Below are 17,330 nucleotides of genomic sequence, written 5' to 3' on the forward strand. Positions count from 1 at the left end.
GAATGTGTTCCATTTACTTTAAAATTGATGACACAGGAACTATGTTCTAATAAACATGATTTGAATATAAAGTAGCTATGTTTAACATTACATTCATTTGTTATACAATGGCACAGTGTATGATGTAGGAGCAAAGCTTGTTACGGTATTAAATCCTGAATAGCATCACCACAAAGCCACCTCATTGGAGACTCCAAAATAGGACGCCGAACAAAGGGCTACCCTCCTCTGTCCATAATCATAGCTCATTGTATCAGGCCATATTGGTTCAAGTTTTACACACCTCTGCCAGCCAAAACAGAACAACTGCCCCAGGTATGACAGGGGGATGTACTGTATGACCTCCTCCCAAATATGGTCAGATGCTAGTGTTTATATACAGAAAGGAACAGAGCTGGGGGAACACCAGACAACAGGAGGACCTTTGAAGGTAGAATGGACAGGCAATACAAGTCGACCAATTATGAATAACAAATGGATTTGATTGTTCTACCTCATTTGTTTATATCCATGTTAAATTTTCTTTTTCACAGAGACCACAACATCAAAGTCATTCAACTGGTTTCCAAAAAAAGGCAAGTCACTGTGATTATACTATAGTTACTTTCTGGTCAGCCACCTTAAAAGAATCTCCTGGTAGATTTATTGAAGTAATTGTAACAAGGTTTCCAGGGAAAGCTGTAAAGCAACCTGAGAGGCTGCAAATGAAAACGGCTCGCAGTGAGAGAGTGATACTGCTGGACTATCCTGTTACACACAATAATAGTACAAGGCATTTTAAGTTAATGAAATACTGTTTTCTATAGTCAAACAAATTTGGGACACCAGTTTGTCTTATCTGTTGTAATCAACTGGTTCATTTCTGTGATATTGTTGAATTATATAACTTAGCAACATTCATCGTATGTTGTTGGTTTAGAACACATTTATTTAGCCAATTACAAAATGTCTATTCAATGACACTAGAATATCTTGTGAGTGAGTGAGTATTGTTCTTTCTGCTTTGGCAATGTAAACGTATGTTTTTCCATGCCAATAAAGCCCTTTGAATTGAATTGAATTGAGTGACTGCATCTAGAATTAATTGTAAGTATTGCGGAAGCAATTTGGAGTATGGATACTAAGTGCTGCATCTTTGGAAATTGTTCTCAGGTAAACATCTAAAAACGTAGAGATGGGGGACGCCCTGATGGCAGAGTTTGGGGCGGCAGCTCAGTTTCTGAGAAAGTCAGACAGGGAGCGTCTGGAGGCCCAGACTCGTCCATTCGACATGAAAAAGATGTGTTTTGTGCCCGACCCTGATGTTGAGTATGTCAAGGCTTCCATTACCAGTAGAGATGGAGACACAGTCACCGTGGAAACTGAGTTTGGAAAAGTGAGTGTGTCAAGTATAAATGAGAGCAGTTACCCATTAGTGGTGGGAGAACAAAGTTGGCAATTACTAACATTTCCTAGACTGCTAAATGGATTTTAACATTTAACCATTGTTTTTACAAAAATGAACTAGTCGCTGTAATTTCTATACATAACAAAAATGGTTAAAGTATGAGCATAAAAAAAAAGAAACTAACAACAATTCCATACTCCATAAAATAATAGATTAGTACATGTCTAGTTGAGTATATTGGTTTCATCTCCCCACAGACAACAACCCATAAGGAGGAAAACATCCATCCCCAGAACCCGCCAAAGTATGATAAAATTGAAGACATGGCGATGTTCACCTTCCTCCATGAGCCTGCTGTGCTGTTTAACCTCAAAGAGCGTTACGCAGCCTGGATGATCTATGTGAGTCATTGGAACCCAATGTGAACATCATCTAGTTTACATGTATGTGTCTTCTTCACTAATGTAGTCTCGCGTAGCCAGACAACTATTCCACAATCTGGAACTACACCTGCCGAAATCCGAGTAACGGAAGCTGCCATTTCCGTTCACGAAAATATATTTTAAAATATCTTTACATTTTATTATTTTATTTCCATTTCTGCTAAGCAGCAAGCTTATTATATGCTTAGATGATTTCGATTTATATCAAGATAAATTTGTGTGACTGTAAAGACGAAATGGAAGTGTGAAGGAGGCTTCACTTCCGCTTTATATTTTACTCATGATCAGAGCTTCCGTGCTCCAGACTGACTGTATGACGGAAGCGTTTGAAAATTGCGATTGCAGGCAACACTGCAACAGTCTGGCAACGCAAGAGTGAGAGTGAGACTATCACTAATAATGTGACTGTGACTTCCTCCGCAGACATACTCAGGGCTGTTCTGTGTGACTGTCAACCCCTACAAGTGGCTGCCGGTGTACGACCAGTCAGTGGTCAACGCCTACAGAGGCAAGAAGAGGTCCGAAGCTCCTCCTCACATCTTCTCTATCTCTGACAATGCCTACCAATACATGTTGTCAGGTACTGTTACTGTAAACCTTCTTCTTACTAGTTAGTTCGGGTGGCAGTGGCTCAGGAGGTAGAGCGGCCGTCTTGGAATCCAGGTTAGATTCCCGGCTCCTCCTGGCTATGTGTCAAAGTATCCTTTTAGTAAGGCACTAAACCCCTAACTGCTCCTGGTGAGCAGGTCGGTGCCTTGCATGATTTTCTCCGCCATCAATGTGTGTGAATGGGTGAATGTGAAGTACATTGAAAAGTGCTTTGGACCATTAGTACTGTAAATGTGACTGTGGAGATCATAAAACAGTCACAATATATTAATGTGACTGCCCAAATTAGTACCGAATATCATATTAACATGTCTTTAACTTTCAGACAGGGAGAATCAGTCAGTCTTGATCACGTGAGTAGAATATTACAGATCTGATCTGCAACAAAAAAAAAAAGCAGCAGCAGCATACATTATTTTCTGAAAAAACAAACTAATGAAAAAAAGTGTTCTTGTTCATCAGTGGAGAATCGGGTGCTGGAAAGACCGTGAACACTAAAAGAGTCATCCAGTACTTTGCCAGCATTGCAGCTGTTGCTGGAAAGAAGGATGCTGCTCAGGAGAAAAAGGTTTCTTTTGTACCTAGAACATCTATGTTGATGCTGTAAAGTAAAAGGTATAGTGCATGATTTAGTTAAAACTGACCTCGATATGAACTGTACTTATATCTCTAGGGAACCCTTGAAGATCAGATCATTCAGGCTAACCCTGCTCTGGAGGCTTTTGGGAATGCCAAGACCATCAGGAATGACAACTCTTCCAGATTTGTAAGTTTACCCCTAAAACCTAGCAATTCATCCCCCCAGATGTTCTGCACTAGCTGTCAATAACCAAACCAAACTGCCTGTCATATTTCTTAGGGTAAATTCATCCGAATTCACTTTGGTGTTAGTGGCAAGTTGTCATCTGCTGATATTGAGACTTGTAAGTATCCAGGGACTTTTATACATTTGATGGAATTAAAAATAATAACTAGGCCCATTAGTTAATAGTACCATGTTATCTACCACCTTTCAGATCTGCTGGAGAAGTCCCGTGTCACATTTCAGCTTAAAGCTGAGAGAGACTACCACATCTTCTACCAGATTCTGTCTCAACAGAAACCAGAACTGCTGGGTGAATATTAAAAACATACAACGATGTCATGCCAATAAATAAATTACTCATTGTACGATACCAATTAATCAAGTGCCATTCTTGACGCTTCACAGAGATGCTGCTCATCACCAGCAACCCCTATGATTATAGCTTCATCTCCCAAGGAGAGATAACTGTATCTTCCATCAATGATTCTGAAGAGCTGCTAGCTACTGATGTAAGTGAATTCATGGATAAAAATAAAATATATAATATAAGATTTACCACTGTCATTTCACAAGTCAAGTGTACAAGTACTTGTATAGCCCTTAATCACAGTGACAGCCTCAAAGGGCTTGAAGGACCTATAGCCTGGAAACCAGACGAATCTGCCATTGCAAAAAAAGAAAAAAAGAATCTCCTGGCATCACTCAAGTTGTGATTGGATTTCACTCCCTCCGAAGTAGTGAGGGAGCAACCAGGGCCCAGTATGCAAATATGGGGCGGATTTATCACTAGAAGAGGCATTCTTTTTTTATTCCGGAAATGTCTGGCCAAAACAAAACAAAAAGATTCCTGCATGCATTTATGAATGTGTGCAATAGGTGCAAAGTGGAAGATATCCAAATGTAATATAGCAAAAGTGCCAAACTATTAATTGTCCATACTAGTAGAAAGATGAATGGTAAATAATGAATTACAGTAAGCACTATAGTAGCAATACATAAAACAACGACAACGTCAATAAAGTACAAATCCAACTTGAAAACCATTATCTCCTGCTTTAGGCTGCTTTTGATGTGTTGGGCTTCACCCAAGAGGAGAAGAATGGTATCTACAAGATGACGGGCGCCATCATGCACTATGGAAACATGAAGTTCAAGCAGAAACAGAGGGAGGAACAAGCAGAGCCGGATGGCACGGAGGGTAAGACTTCACCATGAAAACATAAATACACAATGTACTTCTCATAGATAAATGTGCATAATAATGTGGTTGAAATGTTTTTTTTCTGCTGCAGTTCCTGACAAAGTCTCATATTTGATGGGTTTAAACTCCGGTGACCTCCTGAAGGGCCTGTGCCACCCAAGGGTCAAAGTAGGAAATGAATGGGTCACCAAAGGTCAGAGTGTGAATCAAGTGAGTATCTCAGAAATTGTACCTTTGTACAAATTATTTATCTATTGGATATCACTGTAACTATTAGATCATGGCAAAACGTAGTAACAGTGGACCCCAGACAGTGCAGGCTAGTTTCCATCTCCCCCTTTATAAATGCAAAAAGACATCCGGTTCCACACGCAAAGACACTGCAAGCCATTTACGTGCGTTGTAGCTGCGCACTGGCAGAGATTGTCGTCATATTGTGATTTAGTAACGTCTTATTTGTTCTATTAACCCATTCTGAACGGGAACCCATTTTGGTGTTAGCATCATGTTATGCTTTAGCTATTGAAAAATAGCAGATCTACAAGCTCATAGCGCGCCACCGAGTGCCGCGCTATGAGCTTGTACAGGTAGGTCTGCTATTTTTGAAAAATCGAAGAGCGACTGACATTTTTAGAATCTGATCTCAGGTCAGAATGGGTTAATCAGACCAGTGTGTGTCCAGTGGAAACCTCGTATGAATCTGATCTCAGGTCAGAATGTGTTAAGGAGCGGTTGACAATAAATAACACTGGAAGTTGTGTTAAAATGAGGGTTCATTAATGTCTTATGCTTTAGTTCAACATGTCTATGATCATCATCAGGTCTACTACTCAGTCGGTGCACTGGCCAAGTCAGTGTACGAGAGGTTGTTCCTGTGGATGGTGGTGAGAATCAACCAATCTCTGGAGACCAAACAACCTCGCCAGCACTTCATTGGTGTGCTGGACATCGCTGGCTTTGAGATCTTTGATGTGAGTATTCTGAACAATGAAAAATCTAAATCTTCTAAATCTAAATCTATACCTAAATGTAATAAAGGAAAAAATAACTGGAGATTAGAGAATAAATCATAATAATGCCAATGATGTGAAATCAGGATGTGCACTTACTGTACTGTACAGCCCTCTACTCTTGGAAGATTTACATATTTAAAAAACATGCTTTGTTTTGATTTCATAAAGTTAGTATGCCTTAAAAGTAAAAGCAACAAATCATCTAATCATTTTAGGTTAGAACAAAGCAACGTAGTAACAGTTCCATAAATTCACATTGCCCCTCTCTTTCTCCCTCGGGCCACGTGAGATGCAGGCTATACAAACATACAGTAGTCTTCTCTGGCTAATGCCTTCCCATAGTCCAAGGGGATGGGACCTTCTGATTGCATGCGGTAACATAATAGGCTACAGTTTCAGACTGAAACTAAAATGACATAAAAAGCCATTTCAACAGGCCTTTAACCACAAGGCTGCTTCAAGTTCTTCTAATGTGATGTGATCCCTTACAGTTCAACACCTTTGAACAACTGTGCATCAACTTCACTAATGAAAAGCTGCAACAGTTCTTCAACCACCACATGTTTGTGTTGGAACAAGAAGAATACAAGAAAGAGGGCATCGTGTGGACATTCATAGACTTCGGTATGGACTTGGCCGCCTGCATTGAACTAATTGAGAAGGTTGGTTTTTGGGAGTTCAAAGTAATAAATCATTTCTTAGATTCTTCTATAATTACATTTTCCCAGCAGTAATATAATATTTTGGTTTATTTTAATGTATTAAGCACATCTCATCTCATCGCATCTCGTTCCCATTTTTCTCTAGCCCATGGGTATCATGTCAATCCTTGAAGAGGAGTGTATGTTCCCTAAGGCCGATGATGCAACATTCAAGGCTAAGCTGTATGACAATCACCTGGGCAAGAATCCCAACTTCCAGAAGCCCAGGATGATTAAGGGGAGACCAGAGGCCCATTTCTCCCTGGTTCACTATGCTGGGACTGTGGATTACAACATTGGTAACTGGTTGGTGAAGAACAAGGACCCTCTCAATGAGACTGTGGTCGGTCTCTTCCAGAAGTCAAGCCTCAAGTTGCTGGCTACGCTGTTCGCTAACTTTGCTAGTGCAGACGCTGCAGGTAGGCTATATAAGTGAACAGATGCAGTTCAGTTAATATTCAGAGAGGTACTGGTAATACAGATGATCTGCCCTTTTTCATGTCGTTAATAGATGATAAAGGTGCAGGAAAAAAGAAGAAGGGGTCTTCATTCCAGACTGTGTCTGCCTTGCACAGGGTGACCGTTTATCAGTGGCAAAAACTTGCAGGCAAAATCATTTACATTTTAGAGACACAATATATCAATAAAATATTGTAACACGTTCATTCTTTGTTAAACCCACAGGAGAACCTGGGTAAACTCATGACCAACTTGAGGTCTACCCATCCCCACTTTGTCCGCTGCCTCATCCCCAATGAGACCAAGACTCCCGGGGCCATGGAGAACCCTCTGGTTATGCACCAGCTACGCTGTAACGGTGTGCTGGAAGGCATCAGGATCTGCAGGAAGGGTTTCCCTAACAGAGTCAGTTATGGTGACTTCAAACAAAGGTTAAACATGAGCTTTTAAGTTAACCCAACAGCTATTTATTTACAACTGCGTCTCTAAATGCGCTGATGATTTGATACGTGTGTTTAATCATGTTTAATTCAGGTACCGTATTCTCAATCCTAATGCAATCCCCGAGGGACAGTTTATGGACAACAAAAAGGCTTCAGAAAAACTGCTGGGTTCTTTGGAACTGGATATTGAGCAGTATAAGTTTGGACACACCAAGGTTGGTCTTTTTTTAAATACCGGTAGTACTGAATTATTCCACAACATTTAATGAGTTACGCGTTTGAAGAAGAGGATGGGGTTCCTTGCGTATAATCTGGATCAGGGTTCTCAAATTCTGAGACAGTGGGCCTCCCTTCAAACAAGGCTGAGACAGAAGGTTAATTATTCCATACGGTCAAATCAACACTGATGCTCATGTTAGCTAGATAGTTGATAGCTGTATGTACAACACACCTCCTGCCACCAAAACTCTGCTCTGTCTATAGTCACACACAAACAGTTCTCTCCTGTCACACATCTAAAACTAATCAAATAATGACTTCCAACAGTTACCGATTCCATGCTTACAGCTCTATCTTTTGATATGGATCCCTTTTTCCCTGGTTACCGTCTGATTAATTCGACTGTCTGAAGCACACGGGTCCACATTGCACAATTAAGTACAGGGGGCTTTCATGTGCAATGCGTGCACTTTTTTGTCAGTCTGTCTATCAGTCCCTCCTGGTACAACACCACTTTCTTAATATGATGAGGAAGGCCTGACACTGTATATTCTTTTTTTAGAATAGAAAAGACCACTGTAAAAAAACATTCATCCAAAAGTGAACAAAAAAGTAATTCGAAATAATGCCGTATTCTATTTAGTTTACACACAGTTCTGTATCCATCATTAGGTGTTCTTCAAAGCCGGTCTCCTGGGTGTTCTTGAGGAGATGAGAGACGACCGTCTCGCTCTCATCATCACTGGAATTCAGGCCAGAGCCAGAGGATTACTTGCCAGGATAGAATACATGAAGATAGTAGAACGCAGGTACAGTATCACAGCCCAAGTGAATCAGCACATATACTAGAATAAAAGAGGAATTACTTAAAAACAACCGCTTATATCAAAAGGGATTCCTTGCTGGTGATCCAGTGGAATATACGTGCTTTCATGGGAGTCAAAAATTGGCCCTGGATGAAGATGTACTTCAAGATCAAGCCTCTTCTGAAATCAGCTGAGAATGAGAAGGAGATGGCAAACATGAAGGTGGAATTTGCAAAGCTAAAAGAGCTTTATGCTAAAACTGAAGCCAGGAAGAAGGAACTCGAAGAGAAAATGGTCAGTCTTCTCCAAGAGAAGAATGACCTGCAGCTCGCAGTCCAGTCTGTAAGTCATAACATTGACTAAATTCACATAAATATATATTCACTGTAATACTATTGTTTTGTTGCCATGAAAACATCTCTGTTAAGAGATCAAGTATAAAAGTAAGTTTAAATATATTGTTCCAAAACAGGAACAAGACAATCTGTCAGACGCCGATGAGCGCTGTGAGGGTCTAATCAAGAGCAAGATCCAGCTCGAGGCTAAAGCCAAAGAGCTGACAGAGAGACTGGAAGACGAGGAGGAGATGAACTCAGAGCTCACTGCTAAGAAGAGGAAGCTGGAGGACGAGTGCTCAGAACTGAAGAAAGACATCGACGATCTGGAGCTCACTCTGGCTAAAGTGGAAAAGGAGAAGCATGCCACCGAGAACAAGGTATCGTAAGAGATAGTTTTATACAGTAGCTCTCATGTTGATGAAGAATTTACTCAAGCAACTGAATTATCCCATTTAGGCCTGACGTCGAAAAAATATTATATTCAAAGATTTGTGCCGCATTTTCACGATTTTTCAAAAATAGCTAAAGTATAACATAATGCTTAGTTAAAACACCAAAAGGGGTTCCCGTCCAGAATGGGTTATACTAACTAGGCGATAATGTATAGGTTAAAAACCTGACGGAGGAGATGGCAGCGTTGGATGAAATCATCGCCAAGCTGACCAAGGAGAAGAAAGCTCTTCAAGAGGCTCATCAGCAAACGCTGGATGACCTGCAGAGTGAGGAGGACAAGGTCAACACTCTGACCAAGGCCAAGGCCAAGCTGGAGCAGCAGGTCGATGATGTGAGTATTATGTTAAGCACCATTTATACTGCTCGGTTGAATGCTTGATCAATTGCTGAATTCAGCTGTGTGTTATTTTTGAGTGGCGCAACCACTCCAAGGAACAGCAATGTCCGTGTTCACCTATGTATGTGTTCACCTATGTATGTATGTGTTAATGAGCACCAGTTTGAGTACCTGTTGGCTGCTGTGCCAGAAACAGTCTCTCTGTTTCTGGCACAGCAGCCAACAGGTGTTCCACTCTGTTGCCTGCTAATATGAGAGAGAGAGAGAGAGAGAGAGAGAGAGAGGGGGAGAGAGAGAGAGAGAGAGAGAGAGAGAGGGGGAGAGAGGGGAGTTGCACCACTCAGTTCACACGGGTGTGATAATGACCGATGGGCTCTATAACAGACCGCTGCCTAGTCAAAGTCTCAGAGCCATGTCGGGCGTTATTTCTCAACGAAAACCGGCACGGGGTATATTATCCCTTGCTTAAAAGCATCAACCCCTATGAATGAGACATCACCAAAATAACAGTTTGATGTGAAATATTTGTGATGCGTGTTCAGATAAATTATTCATAAAACGTCTAGTGCGTTACCTTCATTGTCATAGTTTTAGAGTTACTAGAGTAGAGTTACTTACTATAACGCCGAGCAGAGTAGAATCAATGTATTATTCCTGACTTCGTTCACTTCTTAGCTTGAAGGATCACTGGAACAAGAGAAAAAGATTAGGATGGATCTGGAGCGAGTAAAGAGGAAGCTGGAAGGAGACTTGAAGTTGACCCAGGAGAGCCTAATGGACCTGGAGAATGACAAGCAGCAACTTGAGGAGAGGCTGAAGAAGTATATTAGTTTTTATTACTGTATATTACAATCACTCAGAACCTTACACATCTTATACATTAGTTTTATAAACAAAGAGGTCTTAAATGTCGGTTTGCTTTTACTTAAATTAAACTATTTTGTTTTAATAGGAAGGACTTTGAATTCAGCCAACTGAACAGTAAGATTGAGGACGAACAGGCTATCGGGGCCCAACTTCAGAAGAAACTTAAGGAGTTGCAGGTAACCAATGCAATATAAAATGAAATGATGCAAGCACAACTATGAATAAAACTGAGTAAAACACGTAGACCTATGCCAAGGGTGTCAGTTTACTTCTTAAAAAAATGTTTTTTATCCCACAATTTTGTAACCCATTTTTCACCCCTGTGTCAATTATCTAATGTGATCCTGGGCTCTACACACCCTCCGCCAACCAAGGGTGTCAGTTTAAGGTGTATATACACAATTCTATAAATGCCTTAGCATAAATAAAAGCTCCTCCTGTGGAGATTGACAATGAAGTTTTGACAGGGTCCATGAAAAACCTTTTTCCACAGTTTTGTGAAAATCCAAATCGATGTGAAAAGTTAATCAGTTCTTCCATGGCCTAGGACCAATCATTTGTTTTAAACATGACCTCCTCTAGGCGGAGGTAATAAAGTGTTTGTCTAAATAATATGTGAGGATAACATTTCCAGGCTCGTATTGAAGAGTTGGAGGAAGAACTGGAGGCTGAGAGAGCTGCTCGGGCCAAGGTGGAGAAGCAGAGAGCCGACGCGGCCAGAGAGCTGGAGGAGATCAGTGAGAGGCTGGAGGAGGCCGGCGGGGCCACCGTCGCCCAGATCGAGATGAACAAGAAGAGAGAGGCCGAGTTCCAAAAGATACGCAGAGACCTTGAAGAGTCCACTCTGCAACACGAGGCCGTTACTGCTACCCTGAGGAAGAAGAACGCCGACAGCGTGGCCGACCTGGGAGAGCAGCTGGACAACCTTCAGAGAGTCAAGCAGAAACTGGAAAAAGAGAAGAGTGAGCTCAGACTGGAGCTCGACGACGTGGTCTCCAACATGGAGCAAATCGCTAAGACCAAAGTGAGTCAGAGGTCCTAATTATACCGTATGCAGAATCGGTTCAAGTTATTGTGATGTTGATTCAAAATATTGTATATATTGTGTTTTAGACAAACTTGGAGAAAATGTGCCGCACTCTGGAGGACCAGATGATTGAATACAGAACAAAAGCTGAGGAAGGTCAACGTCACATTAATGACTTCACCATGCAGAGAGCAAGGCTTCAAACTGAGAATGGTATGACCGTTACGATTGGTTAATACAAAACCACTGTATAGCGCCAACATGTAGAAAATGTTAAAATAATTGAAGGTTGGAAAACGTGTTACAGGTGAGCTAATCAGGCAGATGGAGGAGAAGGACTCTCTCGTCTCCCAGTTGACGAGAACGAAGCAGTCGTACACTCAGCAGGTTGAAGACCTCAAGAGACAACTGGAGGAGGAAGTCAAGGTAGAATAATGATGAGGTTGATGTTATGTACCATAAATTCATTAATAATGTGTTGTGATCCTAAGATAAAAAAATCACACTCATGTGAAGTGAGAGGCACCTGGTATTGTTGAAATGAAGCAGAATGTTGATCTTCACTTTTAGAAGCCTGCATGTGGGCAGATCTCACTTTTATTCATTGCAGATTCAATGCTACTATTGTATATAAATTACGAGACATAAATCCAGTGTGTTATGATTGTATAATATATCAAACAAAAAAATCAGTCACAAGATGTATTTTAGTTAGCCATATGACAGCTCACGTCATCACGGCAGTGCCCTAAACAAACAGCAGTCCAGGCACCTTGGCTGGTAATCCAGTCTGGCAGTGTGCCGCGGGTTCGACTCCCGATCCCGACGGCCTTTACTGCACGTCTTCCCCCCATCTCAGCTTACCGTCTGTCCCTCCATAATATGACGTAATTTGAAAGGCATTGGAGGGGATAAATAATAGTAGTAGTTTGTTTGAGGATTCTGCAACTAGTCCTAAATCCTTTCACCCCCTCCCTCACCAAAGGCCAAGAGTGCTCTGGCCCATGCGGTGCAGTCAGCTCGCCATGACTCTGACCTGCTGAGGGAGCAGTATGAAGAGGAGCAGGAGGCCAAGGCAGAGCTGCAACGGGGAATGTCCAAGGCTAACTCTGAGGTGGCTCAGTGGAGAACCAAGTATGAGACTGATGCCATCCAGAGGACGGAGGAGCTGGAAGAGGCCAAGTAAGGAACGTTTTGGACGAGAATAAACCTGGCCAAGATCAGATTCTAAAAATGTCATCTATATCCTGACAGTTTTCTGAAAAAGCGATTTTTCAAAAATAGCAGACCTACAAGCTCGTAGCGCGCCACTCGGTGGCACGCTATGAGCTTGTAGATCTGCTATTTTTCAATAGCTAAAGCATAACACCATAAGGGGTTCCCACTCCAAAATGGGTTAACCAATTATCATATAGTTCATTATTATAAGATGATAGGTGACACCTGAAATATAATTTGATCATTCTTGTCTGATGTATCCAGTGTTAATTGCTTCTTCATGCGCACCTGTAAATAGGAAGAAGTTAGCTCAACGTCTGCAGGACGCAGAGGAAGCTGTGGAGGCCGTTAATGCTAAATGCTCCTCTCTGGAGAAGACCAAACACAGGCTCCAGAATGAGATCGAAGATCTCATGGTGGATGTGGAGAGATCCAATGCTGCCGCTGCAGCTCTAGACAAGAAGCAAAGAAACTTTGACAAGGTATTATGTGAGAAAGAGAACATGGTAAAGTTACTTAGTAATATTTAATACTTGTCTGATCCAATGTATGGCACGTTATTTAACAGATCCTGACTGAGTGGAAGCAGAAGTATGAAGAATCTCAGGCTGAGCTGGAGAGCACCCAGAAAGAGGCCAGGTCTCTCAGCACGGAGCTGTTCAAACTGAAGAACTCGTATGAAGAGTCTCTGGATCATCTGGAGACCATGAAGAGAGAGAACAAGAACCTGCAAGGTAGTGTTTCATTAAACCATTTTGGCCTGAAAAATGTCTTCTAAATCCTGACAACTTTCTGAAAAAACCTCATGTTTCTCTCTGTGGTTCTCAATATTTCAAGGACCCCAAAAATGATATGTAATATGCCACCGACCCCCATCTGAAAATATGTTGTTCCAGGGACCCTCTCCCAGGAGCAAGGATTTGAGTTAAAAACGTTCGTTCTGAAAAAAGATATATTCCAAATTTGCGCCACATTTTCACGATTTTTCTCAATGGCTAAATTATAACATGATGTTTAAAACACCAAAAGGGGTTCCCGCCCAGAATGGGTTAAACGTCACTATCTAATGGATGTTGTAGAGAATACCTTTGCACAGCTGGGAGCCTGGGACAAATATTAATTAATGTAATACTTTTACAATAGGGGAAATTTCCGACCTGACTGAGCAACTTGGTGAGTCGGGAAAAAGTATCCATGAGTTGGAGAAGGCACGTAAACAACTGGACCAAGAAAAGACTGAGATACAGGCTGCTCTGGAGGAAGCAGAGGTAAGACTAGAACAACCTTTGAATATATCAAAGTTTATCGGCTCAACGTCAGACACATTTCATATGATATGTGGTGTTCCAACAGGGAACCCTAGAGCACGAGGAAGGCAAGATCCTCAGGGCTCAACTGGAGTTCAACCAGGTGAGAGGCGACATCGAGCGCAAACTTTCCGAGAAGGACGAGGAGATGGAGATGACCAAGAGGAACCAGCAGAGAGTGGTGGACACCTTGCAGAGCTCCTTGGAGTCCGAGACGCGCAGCAGGAACGAGGCTCTGAGAATTAAGAAGAAGATGGAAGGAGACCTGAACGAGATGGAGATCCAGCTGAGCCAGGCCAACAGGCAGGCAGCAGAGGCTCAGAAACAGCTCAAGGGACTCCATTCTCATCTGAAGGTATAGTCATAATATGGTTTGTGAAAACACTGTTGACTATAAATCTGTCATTATCTTTCATTAAGTAAGGCTAAGTAAATGGCAGTCGACGGTTAATATTTTAACAGGACGCTCAGCTGCAGTTGGATGATGCTCTTCGTGGCAACGATGATCTGAAGGAGAACATTGCCATGGTGGAGAGACGCAACAACCTGATGCAGGCTGAACTGGACGAGCTGAGGTCCATGGTGGAGCAGACTGAGAGAGCTCGTAAACTGGCTGAGCAGGAACTGCTCGACGTCAGTGAGAGAGTTCAACTGCTGCACTCTCAGGTATAAGACATCACAAATCAGTGAACATTCTTAGGGCCAATTCATACTCCCCCCCCCCCTCCCCCTTAGAACTTGCATTACATCAAATTAAAAAAAACATCACCACAATGTTGTATTTTCTCCTGTGCTCAGAACACCGGTCTGTTGAACCAGAAGAAGAAACTCGAAGGAGACACGACCCAACTTCAGAATGAAGTGGAGGAGGCCGTGCAGGAGTGTAGAAACGCAGAGGAGAAGGCCAAGAAGGCCATCACCGACGCCGCCATGATGGCGGAGGAGCTGAAGAAGGAGCAGGACACCAGCGCTCACCTGGAACGCATGAAGAAGAACATGGAGCAGACCGTCAAAGACCTGCAGCACCGTCTGGACGAGGCTGAGCAAATCGCCTTGAAAGGTGGCAAGAAGCAGGTCCAGAAACTGGAGGCCAGGGTGAGTGACAGTGACAGTACTGACATGACGTTATAAAAGAACTACAGTTACAACCGGTAAATCCTTCAGCCCATTCACTGCTATGGAGTTGCTCAGCCAGAGCATACACCCTTTCCCCCGATAAACTATAAGGTGATCACTCTGGCAAGTAGTAGACAAAGTGGTAGTGGAGTAAATTAGACACCATTGTAACCTGGCAACATTTTGGCCTTTAGTCAACATTTTGGCAATGTTACAACATTGCCAACAATTACAACATTTTTCTGATTAAATCATAATTGCATTGTCTAATATAAAACAAATTAAAGAACCGATGCAAGAACAATGGAGGCCAACACATTGGAGAAGTTGATTATTGGCAAAGAAACTAAACCAAACAGAACTGGGTTCACTGGAATACTTTGTTGTTTATGCTTCCGGTCACTGCCTAATATTTCCGTTTTAACTAAACTATTATGCTCACACATTATGCGTTCATTTAAGGTAAGGGAGCTGGAAATGGAAGTGGAAGCAGAGCAAAGAAAGTCTTCTGATGCTGTGAAAGGAGTACGCAAATATGAAAGACGCATCAAGGAACTCACCTATCAGGTATAATAGTCTCTTTTTTTTTCATTTTACAGGAGAAAAAGGGTACAGGCACAAAACAATATATATAATTGATTGATAGTCTAAACCAACAAAAAAACCCACATATACAGTATGTTTGCTATATCCCCTATCTCGGCCAGTTGAGTGGCTGCACCCCTCCTTGCCTTGTTTTAAATCCTAGTAACCCCACACCCTGGCACCAACCACCATATACATTTATTTATTCTATTCTATATATTCTAATGCAGACAGAGGAGGATCGTAAGAATTTGACCCGCCTCCAGGACCTGGTGGATAAGTTGCAGCTGAAGGTCAAGTCCTACAAGAGATCTGCAGAAGAGGCTGTGAGTATTTCAACATACTAACTATATGTGATATGCTGTGCTATTCAGTCACTATACATACACTATAGGAATATTAACAAGTACCTGTATCTGCACACCTACAGTAGCACACACACATCCAGCCTTTTCTCCTTTTATCTGCACACCTAGCAGATACATACAGTTTGTTCTGGCAAAGACCTAAAGACCACATAAAGGCCTGACAGGGTGTCGTGTACAACCTTCGCTGCATGTCTCTCCCTTTCTCTCTCTCTCTCCTTCTTTCCTGTCTATCAATAAAGGCAGAAAAGCCAAAAAACAAATCTTTATAAAAAAAAGACCTAAAGATTGACGAATCGCTGTGATTTATTCGCTGTGCAACTAAACTAATCTACACCATGGCACAATCCTCCATATTTCATTGTAGGAGGAACAAGCCAACAACAATCTGAGCAAGTTCCGTAAAATGCAGCATGAACTGGATGAGGCAGAAGAAAGGGCTGACATTGCTGAGTCTCAGGTCAACAAGATGAGAGCCAAGAGTCGTGACGTGAGCAAGGTAAACACATTTACATGCAATATAGTGTAATATTTTGAAAATGTTTTGAAAGCCGTTTTGAAAGTGAACTCACTATTTTCATAATCTTCTTTCTTTCCCCTTACAGAAAGGTAAAGACGAGGAGTGAAGCTCGCTGAACGACGCAATTATATTTCTCTATGCAACATAGCAGAAACAATTGTAATAAAGCAATCTAAAAGAGTTTGTTTCAGTTGTGAACTTGTGTCCTGTGCTTGCATGCCGGCTTTTGATGTGGAGAAAGAAAACCATCGTTACAATTGAGTCTATATGCCTATTGCCTACACACCTTGTCATACATTAGAATGAGATAGAAACAGCTACTGTATAACGATTGATTGATTGATTGATTGATTGATTGATTGATTGATTGATTGATTGAACAAATTATTCACAGTATGTAGAATGGGTACATTTCATGTCCTCCATTTTCAATTCACCCGAACATTTAAAGACGTACAAATATACACTTCTATGAAAAACAAAAAATCACCATATAAAGAAAGTAAAAAGGGGAAGAAAGAAAGTGCTAGATGTTTAGGATATGCAAAACATAACATGTCTGATGTGACCTCCACAAATAATTGCTGCATCCATCCTTGTGTCTGAAAGACAATACCCTCACACCTCTGTGCTGATAACTGTAACAGACTGTGGACAGCTGAGAATGTGACACAACAAGGCAAGGTTAATGCTCACAATAGCTCTTGTGTACTGTAAATTGTACAAACTGTGAATCAACAAGCTTGATGAGTTGAAGTAAATAATACAATAATAACTAGTTCAAGGTTTTGGTGGTTTTGATGAAGGAACAGAAAATAGAACAATATTGCTGCAAAGTGGTAATGAGGGGTTCAAGCCAATAGATAGACAATAAGAACTTGAAAGTTGCATGTGTTTTTGTGCCCCTCTTCTCTCAGTGTAATAATGTAAATACAACGCCAGCATAACCACAAGATGTGGCTGACAGTCAACACACAATTACGATCAAAATATGATCCAGAGAAAGCCAAAATCAGAGTTTATGACATACAGTTCAAGACATATAGGCCAAACAAAATATGAAGTGAGCAGTTATAGAGCCACAAATTAGTACTTTCACATGATGTGATGT

At 41.5% G+C, this 17,330-nt stretch overlaps 1 protein-coding gene across 1 annotated transcript; it reads left to right on the forward strand.

Moving 5' to 3' along the window:
- The first annotated feature begins 345 nt into the window (after positions 1 to 345).
- Positions 346 to 16,399, forward strand: LOC308336187 (myosin-7-like). Its single transcript, XM_080793476.1, has 39 exons — positions 346 to 430; positions 534 to 575; positions 1,153 to 1,375; positions 1,645 to 1,788; positions 2,254 to 2,410; positions 2,765 to 2,792; positions 2,902 to 3,007; positions 3,113 to 3,205; positions 3,299 to 3,362; positions 3,456 to 3,554; positions 3,650 to 3,753; positions 4,304 to 4,442; positions 4,537 to 4,655; positions 5,267 to 5,416; positions 5,950 to 6,120; positions 6,266 to 6,578; positions 6,671 to 6,735; positions 6,844 to 7,049; positions 7,153 to 7,276; positions 7,953 to 8,089; positions 8,173 to 8,428; positions 8,559 to 8,801; positions 9,032 to 9,208; positions 9,890 to 10,035; positions 10,167 to 10,257; positions 10,716 to 11,105; positions 11,195 to 11,321; positions 11,416 to 11,534; positions 12,094 to 12,290; positions 12,625 to 12,808; positions 12,895 to 13,060; positions 13,470 to 13,594; positions 13,680 to 13,988; positions 14,096 to 14,299; positions 14,432 to 14,728; positions 15,212 to 15,316; positions 15,565 to 15,660; positions 16,067 to 16,198; positions 16,305 to 16,399. The coding sequence occupies exons 3-39, from the start codon at positions 1,175 to 1,177 to the stop codon at positions 16,323 to 16,325; spliced, it is 5,805 nt and encodes a 1,934-aa protein (XP_080649602.1). The 5' UTR covers positions 346 to 430; positions 534 to 575; positions 1,153 to 1,174; the 3' UTR covers positions 16,326 to 16,399.
- Positions 16,400 to 17,330: the final 931 nt, after the last annotated feature.

The sequence above is a fragment of the Protomyctophum bolini genome (genome assembly GCF_963924005.1).
Source record: "Protomyctophum bolini genome assembly, chromosome: 21".
NCBI lineage: Eukaryota > Metazoa > Chordata > Actinopteri > Myctophiformes > Myctophidae > Protomyctophum > Protomyctophum bolini.

What these genes read in the sequence shown, in the direction of transcription:
- LOC308336187 (XM_080793476.1), top strand. Translation starts at nt 1,175, where the DNA reads ATGGGGGACGCCCTGATGGCAGAGTTTGGGGCGGCAGCTCAGTTTCTG. An exon ending in CTGCTCTGGAGGAAGCAGAG is followed by an intron (nt 13,595 to 13,679) that starts GTAAGACTAGAA and finishes GTGTTCCAACAG; the next exon opens with GGAACCCTAGAGCACGAGGA. An exon ending in GACTCCATTCTCATCTGAAG is followed by an intron (nt 13,989 to 14,095) that starts GTATAGTCATAA and finishes ATATTTTAACAG; the next exon opens with GACGCTCAGCTGCAGTTGGA.